This window comes from Haliotis rufescens, unplaced genomic scaffold, assembly GCF_023055435.1.
Source record: "Haliotis rufescens isolate VD_foot unplaced genomic scaffold, xgHalRufe1.0.p SCAF_17, whole genome shotgun sequence".
Classification (NCBI taxonomy): Eukaryota; Metazoa; Mollusca; class Gastropoda; order Lepetellida; family Haliotidae; genus Haliotis; species Haliotis rufescens.
In genome coordinates this window covers 23,810,347-23,822,265 of record NW_025963857.1, presented here as the reverse complement: position 1 = coordinate 23,822,265, position 11,919 = coordinate 23,810,347, and the positions used below count along the sequence as shown (strand labels likewise).

The window sequence follows — 11,919 nt, the reverse complement described above, 5'->3', positions numbered from 1 at the left end:
ATTCTGAAGTTAGATACTAATGGGAAAGACTACATATGATGATTGTTCTGGTGATAAACGAATCATACAGCACATGTCTTGATCACTCTGTGAACTTACGTGTTTCGATAATGAAATATATCAAGGTGCGTCGCGTATCGCATTACAGAACATGATGTCCTTAACAAACATTTCGACAACTGTGCGCGTATTGTATTACAGAACATGATGTCCTCAACAAACATTTCGACAACCGTGAGCGTACACTACCAGGCCAGGCATACTTGTTAAATTCTAAACGAGCCTTGTCTTGATAGATTCAAATATACGCGGCACCTAAAAAACCAAAAAAACCAGCGTATACACACCCGAAGTGTTGACATTTTGAACTAATATGATTTGTGTTAGGTTCAGTAGAGGTAGTTATAAATTGACATGTATTCGGAGACGTGTCGACCTTTGACCGTATTTAATCTGCCCATCGGCTATCGATAATGGTGTTGTACTCGTTCATAATATACCTTACAGAACAGTTAAATGACATTCAAAGCAATTGTTAATGCGACAGTGAATGTATTTGTCACTTTAAGATGAAAACCAGAGACATGTACATGAATTGAATGAATGAAGGCTGCTGATTCACAGACAGTGACTACTCGAAGGAACGTGTGACTGTGTAGAGTGAGTGTTAAGTGAGTGGTGATTGAGTGAGTGTGTGAGTGTGTGAGTGAGTGAGGGGTTGAGAGTGATTGAGTGAATCGTTGAGAGGGTAGATGAGTGAGTGTTGAGTGAGTGTTGATTGAGTGAGTGTGTGAGTGTGTTAGTGAGGGGTTGAGAGTGATTGAGTGAATACTTGAGAGGTCGGTTGAGTGAGCGATTAGTTGAGCGGTTGAGTGCGTGGTTGAGTATTTCGGTTGATGTGAGAGTGTATGAGGTAATGTTTGAGTGTTTGTGAGTGGTGTTTGAGTGACTGTTTGGGTGAGTGGTGATGATTGAGTGAGAGTTTGAGTGAGTGTTTGAGTTAGTGTTTTAGTGAGTGTTTGAGTGATTGATTGAGTGAGTGTTTGAGTGAGTGTTTGAGTGAGTGTTGTGTGAGTGAATGGTGATTGAGTGAGTGTATTTGAATGAGTGGTATTTGAGTGGGTGTTTGAGTGAACGAGTAGTAATTGAGTGAGGGGTTGAGAGTGATTGAGTGAATGGTTGAGCGGGTGGTTGAGTGCGTGGTTGAATAGTTCGGTTGTATGAGGTAATGTTTGAGTGTTTGAGTGACTGAGTGGTGATTGAATGAGTGTTTGAGTGAGTGAGTGGTGATTTAATGAGTGTTTGAGTGAATGAGTAGTATTTGAGTGAGGGGTTGAGAGTGGTTGAGTGAATGGTTGAGCGGGTGGTTGAGTGAGCGATTAGTTGGCGGTTGAGTACGTGGTTGAGTATTTCGGGTGTTGAGAGAATGTATGAAGTAATGTTTGAGTGAGTGTTGATTGATTGTGAGTGGTGTTTGAGTGACTGTTTGAGTGAGTGGTATTTGAGTGAGTGAGTGAGGCTTATGACACCGTCAACAATACAACAGTACAGGGCCACCAAGAACTGGCTTCACACATTGTACGTATGTGGGGAAATAAACCAATGCTTTGTTTACAATGTTTCAAACACCACATGAACGAAACCAAATATTTGTCCATTTTGATGTTCTTATGAGGTGTAGGTAATCACAATTTTTGCTTGTTTGTTTGTTGTTTAACGCCACACTTAGCAATATTCCAGCTAAATGACGGCGGTCTGTAAATAATCGAGGTTGGACCAGTGATTGACATCATGAGCATCGATCTAAGGCAATTGGGTTACGATGAAATGCATCAACCAAGTCAGCGAGCCTGAACACCCGATACCATTAGTCGCCTATTACGCTAAGCACAGTCGCCTTTTATGGCAAGCTTGGGTTGCTGAAGAGGTAATCACAGTAGAGTCACGTGTTAATACAGCATATTGGGTCACGAACTTATAGCTATACAGATTTGGTTTGGTTTGGTTTGTTGTTTTACGCCGCACACAGCAATATTCCAGATGTATGACGGCAGTCTGTAAATAATCGAGTCTGGACCAGACAATCCAGTGATTAACATCATGAACATCGATCCACGCAATTTGGATACGATGCCATGCATCAACCAAGTCAGCGAGCCTGACCACCCGATCCCGTGAGTCGCCTTTTACGACAAGCATAGTCGCCTGTTACGGCAAGCATGGGTTGCTGAAGACCTATTCTAACTCGAATCTTCACGGGTCATAGCTATACAGAATTTTCTCTTGAACGTTTTATTTCATGATTACTAATTTCAAGAGTACTTACAGGAAATATCTGGGTCCTGTAAAGCAATGAAATGATGTATTGTACTGAAAGATTTTATAATTACTGTAATTACAGGATTTTTATGTTTCTTGCCAAGAATTTTGCAACAATGAGTATTAATTTACGTCTTTCGGGATGCACTATATATTCTTTTCTGCGTTCATTCTATACTTTTGTGCGTTTTGGACGCAAATTTCTGAGCCACGTATAACCCTATATGTCCAATTATTTTAGAGAAAATTCAAACCTCAAAGGTATCCGTTTTAGAATTTGACCTTTCCATTGGGCAAGGGTTTCGTTGGATACAGAAATTTATGTCCTGTTGCATATATTTTGCTGGCTGTCATCAGGTATCAAGCCAATTAAAATCGAATCGTTTATGTTGAAAATCGGCTGCCATTATTTCGTGTATCAAGCAATGGAAAGTCGAATCGTTTATGTGTAAACATGTCCACTATTGGTAAGTTAAGTATATTCACGTCGAAACGGTTATGTGCAAACAGGTCTACGATCACATCGCGCAATTAAGATTATTAAAGTCGAATCGGTTACGTGTAAACAGGTCCACTATTACATCGTGCAATTAATCATATTGACGTCGAATCGGTTATGTGTAAACAGGCCTATAATCACATGGGGCAATTATGCATGTTAAAGTCGAATCGGTTATGTGCAAACAGGTCTACTATCATATCGTGCAATTAATCATATTGACGTCGAATCGGTTATGTGTAAACAGGCCTACATTCACACAGGGCAATTATGCATGTTAATGTCGAATCGTATGTGTAAAAAGGTATACTATCTTATCGAGCAATTAAGCGTATTAATGTCGAATCAGTTATGTGTAAACAGGTCTATAATCACATGGGGCAATTATGCATGTTGAAGTCGAATCGGTTGTGTGTAAACAGGTATAGACTACAATAGATAATGAGGTAGACGTAGCATCAACTGCCCGCCATTGCGACAACTTATCACCGTCACGTGTAGCGATAACGTTCCTAGTTTGACCTGGGGAGAAACTTGACCAACATGAAGAGGAAATACTGAATACTGTCTCGACAACATGGCTGCTAGGATCTTCATGCTATTTAGTTACATTGCATTATATAATTTAGGAAGATGTACTTACACACCAACGACCTGTGAGTATGACATTTGGTTTATTAAGACAGGACAATATCGGATTGTAATGCGCTGTCAGTTTCAAGTGATTTCAGGTGTGGTCTAGTCGTCTAAGGCGTCGCAATTAACTGTACAGAGTTACGGACCTTTCTTGTGCCAGAGACCGGTGATCGGGGGTTCGAATCCCAAATTGTTCCTGCGTATGTTATTAGACTTGTAAGCACCATACCCAAACTTGGGAGTTTCACCAAAGTCATACAAGTCTGAAACCTGCATCACTTCGGGCTCAGTTGCACAATATGCTGACACGTCGTGATGTAACTGGAATACTGTTCAAAGATGATCTGGGTCGGAAGAGATCTTCAGCAGCCCATGCTTGCCGTAAAAGGCGACTATGCTTGTCGTAAGAGGCGACTAACGGGATTGGGTGATCAGCCTCGCTGACCTCTTGGCTGATTCTCGCCAATCATGTTACGTCAATACCACGATTTTGTGCAATGTCTCTACCTATAGTACCCGGGAAGAACACGTCTTCAGCAACTCATGCTTGGCGTAAGAGGCGACTAACGGGATCGGGTGGTCAGGTTCGCTGACTTGGTTGATGCATGCCATCGTGCCACAATTGCATGGAAAGATGCTTGTGTTGTTAATCACTGGATTGTCTGGCCCAGACTCGATTATTTACTGACCGCCGTCATAAAGCTGGATTAATGAAAAGTGCGATGTTTAACAACAAACAAACAAACAAACAAACAAACAAACAACTCAAAGCGGCGTTGTAACCAACTTTATGGCCAAACTATTATTGCTATTCCATGATATCGTTCGTTTTCAGCAGATTTTACGTGTTACGGTCTGAGAGATCGTTTTATAACATATAGTGACGACATTAACATGTGTAACATCAAAGATAACGGTAAAGTGAGTGAAGGTACCACATGTTTGTATATCTTCATGATTGTAGCTTTCAATTCCTCTTGAGGTGATGCAATAGGAAGTTTTACATAATATGTTTGGGAAACATTTGTTAATATTGGAACTACAAGGGATCTGAGATCTACTGTCAAGTAGATGATTATTACATCAGAATTATCCATTCATCTGCCTCTAGTTGGTGGATGTTTGAAAGAAGTGAACATTTTCCCACCTTTGGACATAGAAGAGCTCTATGCTCTGATCTATGCTTGGCTTATATGATTGGCTTTAATGCGCTGACAACTTGTTGACAGTTAACGTATAGTTGACAGTGAAGAGGACTTATTGCAGCAAAGTGGTAAACGTCTGAGACCTGCATTACTTCGGGCTTTCCTCACACATTAAGTTGATACGCCGGAATACACAGCTGGAATACTGTTAAACGCGGCTTTAAACTCACTCACTCATTCACTCACTCACAAATGCTTGACCGAAATCAAGCTTTAGAAATAGATATAGAATGGATGATTTGGTTAACAGCGTGCCATTGTACTCCGATGACGTGGGACGTTGTTGGAACCTTAACGCTAAACGTGTTAAACTACAAATAACGTTGAACAGAATAATCTAGTACTGCTTCTCCTTATTGCTCATATTAATCACGATAGAATTCATTAATACGTTTGTTATTGCTTTAAATATTATTTCTTCCAGATTATTTCGACCAGGAATGTGGCACCACTATAGACTTCACGAAAGACATGCTGCTAGAATTCACAGACAACGGTACAGAGACGGATTCGACAGAGATGTTTTGTAGAGTTGTCGTTATGACGAAGGAGTTGACACAGCGACTCCTCATAACTCCGCTCAGCATCAATATAACGACAAGTGACCTCTGTAACGAGACCTCACTGATCATACTCAACTCAGACGCGAAACCGCTCAACGGTAAGTGCAGAAAAACATCTTCTCCATTATAGTGTAGACTTTATGGTAAGTGCACATATATTTCTTCTCCATTATAGTGTAGACTTTATGGTAAGTGGTGAAATATTTCTTCTCCATTATAGTGTAGATTTGATGGTAAGTGCACATATATATCTTCTCCATTATAGTATTATAGATTTGATGGTAAGTGCACATATATTTCTTCTCCATTATAGTGTAGACTTCATGGTAAGTGCACATATATTTCTTCTCCATTATAGTGTAGACTTCGTGGTAAGTGCACATATATATCTTCTCCATTATAGTGTAGACTTTATGGTAAGTGCACACATATATCTTCTCCATTATAGTGTAGACTTTATGGTAAGTGCACATATATATCTTTTCCATTATAGTGTAGACTTTATGGTAGGTGCACACATATATCTTCTCCATTATAGTGTAGACTTTATGGTAGGTGCACACATATATCTTCTCCATTGTAGTGTAGACTTTATGGTAAGTGCACACATATTTCTTCTCCATTATAGTGTAGACTTTATGGTAAGTGCACATATATATCTTTTCCATTATAGTGTAGACTTTATGGTAAGTGCACTTTTATTTCTTCTCCATTATAATGTAGACTTTATGGTAAGTGCACATATATATCTTCTCCATTATAGTGTAGACTTTATGGTAAGTGCACACATATTTCTTCTCCATTATAGTGTAGACTTTATGGTAAGTGCACATATATATCTTTTCCATCATAGTGTAGACTTTATGGTAGGTGCACACATATATCTTCTCCATTATAGTGTAGACTTTATGGTAAGTGCACATATATTTCTTCTCCATTATAGTGTAGACTTTATGGTAAGTGCACATATATATCTTTTCCATTATATTGTAGACTTTATGGTAAGTGCACATATATTTCTTCTCCATTATAGTGTAGACTTTATGGTAAGTGCACATATATATCTTCTCCATTATAGTGTAGACTTTATGGCAAGTGCACATAAATATCTTCTCCATTATAATGTAGACTTTATGGTAAGTGCAGACATATATCTTCTCCATTATAGTGTAGACTTCATGGTAAGTGCACTTTTATTTCTTCTCCATTATAATGTAGACTTTATGGTAAGTGCACATATATATCTTTTCCATCATAGTGTAGACTTTATGGTAAGTGCACATATATATCTTCTCCATTATAGTGTAGACTTTATGGTAAGTGCACATATATATCTTCTCCATTATAGTGTAGACTTCATGGTAAGTGCACATATATATCTTCTCCATTATAGTGTAGACTTCATGGTAAGTGCACATATATATCTTTTCCATTATAGTGTAGACTTTATGGTAAGTGCACATATATTTCTTCTCCATTATAGTGTAGACTTTATGGTAAGTGCACATATATATCTTCTCCATTATAGTGTAGACTTCATGGTAAGTGCACATATATATCTTCTCCATTATAGTGTAGACTTGATTGTAAGTGGTGAAATCTATCTTCACCATTATTTATATTTTATTTAAAAAAAGAAATTCCCGTTGCATATTACAATGTCAATACATCTATAACTAATAACAGATGTTGTTATGCATACAAGCTACATAGTAACTAAACAGTTATCAACTAAACAATGAATGACAATTTGACAAAAAAATAATAAATAACTTCGTGTTAGCATATATAAGGATGCAGCGTATTTGGTCGAGTTGTAATTTTGGTTGAATTAAGGCGATGTATTAAAACGTGTATATCTATAAACAATGTACTTTGACAAAATGATTAGTTCATTTATTTTACCAAATAACAAATGGTTGGCCCCTAGCTCGCGAAACCATGTCCGCCATTGCACAACTAATCATGTATATAATTCATGGATTGACTTGGATTAAGCATACATGTATATATCACTATTTTTTAAAGAACTGTAAATAACCATTAACATTGAACATGAAGAACGTGGCAGATATAGTACTGGAGTTCATAGCAACTTTTTTGTATTCTCAGAAGTTATAGAATAGAATTAAAATTATGTAAATAGAGCGTGAGCAGTTTTATGACGTGTACCACAGAAACTGATGACGTCAACTTCCGGACATCTAAGCGCCAGATTTCGGAAATGACAGACGACTTCCTAAGACAGATCGTTTCCAATATTTTATTTTGTAGCCATCTTCACATGTCAAACATATTCAATGAACTCCCCGTTGGGATTATAGGACAGAATATACAAATTCACAGTCCTCAGACAACTCTGAGGAACGGGTGGCCACAACGCTTGACCAGTTGCTCTTGTCGGGCGGTCGGGTAGCCTAGTGGTTAAAGCGTTCGCTCGTCACGCCGAAGACCCGGGTTCGATTCCCGACATGGGTACAATGTGTGAAGCCCATTTCTGGTGTCCCCGCTGTGATATTGCTGGAATATTGCTAAAAGCGGCGTAAAACTATACTCACTCGCTCGCTCGCGCACGCACGCACGCACGCACGCACGCACGCACGCACGCACGCACGCACGCACGCACGCACTCACACACTCACTCACTCACTCACTCACTCACTCACTCACTCTCACTCACTCACTCACTCACTCACTCACTCACTCTTGTCATCACTCACTCACTCACTCACTCACTCTTGTCATCGTTCTCGGAGTCGATCGATGCTCATGCCGTCAACCAGCCTGGTCCAAACTAGATTATTTATAAACCGTCATGATATAGCTTGGACTTAGCTGTCAACGGCGTTAGATATCATTCTTTCAGTAATACTCCATTCCAGAACCTCCGTGGATATGTGGCGAGCACCTGTCCCGACCCACGCTGAACACCTCCGGGGTCTACTCCTGGTGGGAGTACCACAAGGACGAGGGTGTGACGGAGCCCGGGGGGTTCAAGTTTCTCATATCTTCATTCAGACTCGCTAAGGATGGTAAAAACATGCTGCCTTCATTCATAACTGGTAGATGGGGTAGCTTAGTGGTTGAAGCGTACGCTCGTCACGCCGAATGCCCGGGTTCAATTCACCATAAAGGGACAATGTTTGAAGCCCATTTCTGGTGTCCCCGGTCGTGCTATTGCTAGAATATTGTTCAAGGCGGCGAAAACCATAATCGTTCACTCACTCACTGACAACTGCTTCCTCCCCCCCCCCCTTCGTTAGGTATTGGACTATTCATACTGTAATTCAATGAAACCTGGTTATTCAGAAGTCCTGATGCCAGAATAAATCTCTAGTTATTTTTAGTTTGAGATATTTAAATTAAAGTACTTAATTTTCTTTAGGTATTCAATTATGCATATTGTTATGATATGCTATGGATAGCAAAGGGCAGTGGGGTAGCCTAGTGGTTAAAGTATTCGCTCATCACACCGAACACCCCGGTTCAATTCCCCACATGGGTACAATGTGTGAAGGCCATTTCTGGTGTCCCCCGCCGTAACATTGCTGGAATATTGCTAAAAGCGGCGTAAAACCATACTCACTCACTCACCCATTTCTGGTGTCCCCCGCCTTGATATTGCTGGAATATTGCAAAAAGCGGCGTTAAACTATACTCACTCACTGCGGATGGCATAAGATCAATCTTCTACTTATTATTATTTTCCAGTCAAATTATCTCTGAACAATTAGAATAATACTACAAATTAATTCACTGTCGCTGTTTTATTCATTTAGACGAAAAAATGTCAGACCACAATTGCTTCTTAAATTACTCGTACACAATAATTTAGAACCTTTAGATATGCTACCAAAAGTTCAACATGCCCATGCCCTATTAAATTGAAAACAAGTTTTCGCACGTGTTTTATCATACGTAAGGTAGTTGCTTTTTCATACAACCGAACTTTTCACATGCTTCATAGATTAGCATTGTGTTTACGAACGGCTGGTGTGATATCTGATTTCAGTTATCTATTTATATAACGTTAACACTGTTTTCGCTTTCACGCCCATGGATTCTGCAGATAATTGCGACTTATTCTTCTTCAGGCGGTGATGTTTAGAATTTACATTTCAGTGGGTGCAATCAAAAAAATATATATGAGCGAGTGAGTGAGTTGGGTTTAACATCGCTTTGAACAGTATTCCAATTATATCACCTGTCAGCTTGATATGGGAGGAAAGCCCCAAGTGATGCAGGTCTGATCTCTGACGTTTACGACTTTGGTGAAACCTTCGAGCACGGGTATGGTGCTGAAAAACCTAGACACATGATCGGGGCGAACCGGGATTCGAACCCACAATCATAGGTTTCTGATGTACCAAAGGGACGCAACTCTGCACAGCTGGGAAGACTGGGCCATATGTGCCCCCTGAACATCTATGTTTATGAGTGAGTGAGTGAGTGAGTGAGTGAGTGAGTGAGTTGGGTTTAACGCCGCTTTTAACAGTATTCCAGTCATATCGCGGCGTGTCAGCTTAATGTGGGAGGAAAGCCCGGAGTGATGCAGGTCTTAGGCGTTTACCACTTCGGTGAAACCCACGAGCACGGGTATGGTGCTGACAAACCTAGAAACATAATCGGGGTGAACAGGGATTCGAACCCACAATCATAGGTTTCTGGCGTGCCCAAGGGACGCAACTCTGCACAGCGAATCGCGGCGCCTTAGACGACTGGGCCACCCGTGCCCCCTTATACGAAGGATTTGATAACCACACATATACGATCTACTTTTATATTGTATTGACCGTCAAATGTTACGCTATGTTACACAATGTTACTCGATGTTACACTTCAGGTTCTTGCGGTCACCATGAGTACCACTGCAGCAACGACAACTGTGTTTCCAGCGACGTCATCTGTAACAATTACGACGACTGTGGGGACAACTCCGATGAAACTACTGCGTGTCGTCTAAGCATTTTGGAGATTCTCATTATCTCTATTGGGGGCATACTTTGTGTCGTCACCGTGACGAGCATCATTGTCGTCATCAAAAAAAGGAGAGCACAGCGGTTGTACGCGCAGATTCAATAAAGACTTAATGGGGATCATGTTTCCACAGTGGATGATCATGCTGATTCTTTATAATCGATATTATTGATAGTTTGCATGCTGCAGTTGTATCAATCACTGGCTTGCCGATTATTTAGAGTTTGTTTGTGTGTTGTTTAACGCCGCAATATTCTACCTTTATGACGACGGTCTGTAAATAATCGAGTCTGGACCAGACAATCCAGTGATTGACATCGATGGGATCGATGACATGCATCAACCAAGTCAGCGAGCCTGACCATCCGATCCCGTTAGTCGCCTCTTACGCCAAGCATAGTCGCCTTTTACGACATGCATAGTCGCCTGGATTATTTAGAGAGGTGGAACTGTTGTTTAACGCCACATTCAGCAATATTCCAGACCCCTATTATTTAGAGAGCTTGAATATTTGCTGAATGTGGCGTTAAACAATAGTCTCTGAACTCGTGTCATGACAGTTTAAAAGTGCGCCAACGAGAGGGATATTATTTCCTGAACACTTGACAATAATATTTCAATTACACTCAACATAATTTGAATATCGATAATGATATAGGTTTGTGTCAGTTTGAAGTAGGATGTTTGTTCGACACATATTTAAAACAATATTTGTTGTTAATGTGACCATTCAGTGAACATTTTTGTGAAGAATTATTCCTTTAAAAAAATATCAGCTCTTCACATCCTTCCCCCAGTAAAAACCCAATGGTCAGCGTCCAACTGTCTGTAAGAATTATGCATCAGCGTGCATGTAATCGTTCTTCATAATAAGTAAGTTCATAACGTGCCAAGAGATATTTGTGCTGTTTTAATGTGAATAAAATATGTCGTACGGGGATTTGTATTTGTTACTAACGCCTCCGTTGTCTAGTGGCAGAGCGTCCGCCTGGAGAGCGGAAGGTCGGGTTGTTACCATGGCGCTGGGCATTATGGGATTAAAACAAGGACTGGTCAGTATACTGTGTCTGAGTGGGGTATTCATGTTAAACTGCGGCATGGTATCTCAGCTGGCTAGCACTATAAATCGGCCTTAGTCCGGACTAGTACAGGCAGCCACACACACACGCACGCACGCGCGCACACACACACGTGCATGTACGTCGCTATATACATGTAAGTGCAATAATCTTGAATGCGACGTTAAACCCTATTTAACCTTGTATGTGTTACAAGCTTAACAGCTGTGCGTAGACTTTCCCTGTGTAATTTGCATTTTACCGTCACGGGATCGACGATAAACGTCACATCATGCATTATGACGTAATGATTTCCAGTTAATCCATTCTTATTAAAATCAGAATCTAGTTTTCACAACTGCTAAACGTAACTTTCAGCGGTAGCGAGCACTAAGATATGATGTTAATGAGATTGCTGGCTAATTTAATCAGATGCAATGGCGAGTAATTTACAGTCTTGCCACCAGCATCCACTCTGAAGTCGGTCTCCAGATACAAGGTCATCCGGATAAACGAGGTTCCACTATACAAAAATCCTTGGGATTCGGGTTAGAATAGGTCCCCTTCAACCCATACTTGTCGTCCGAGGCGACTTTGTTGATCGGTTGGTCAGGTTCAGTGACTTGTATGATTGCATGCCATCGTACTCTAACATCGGGATC

General features: G+C 40.4%; 1 protein-coding gene across 1 annotated transcript; it reads left to right on the top strand.

The window, feature by feature from the left end:
- Positions 1 to 3,300: 3,300 nt before the first annotated feature.
- On the top strand, positions 3,301 to 10,443 carry LOC124116360. Its single transcript, XM_048397761.1, has 4 exons — positions 3,301 to 3,474; positions 5,084 to 5,320; positions 8,105 to 8,254; positions 10,066 to 10,443. Exons 1-4 carry the CDS (start codon positions 3,396 to 3,398, stop codon positions 10,302 to 10,304), a joined length of 705 nt encoding a protein of 234 aa, XP_048253718.1. The 5' UTR covers positions 3,301 to 3,395; the 3' UTR covers positions 10,305 to 10,443.
- Positions 10,444 to 11,919: the final 1,476 nt, after the last annotated feature.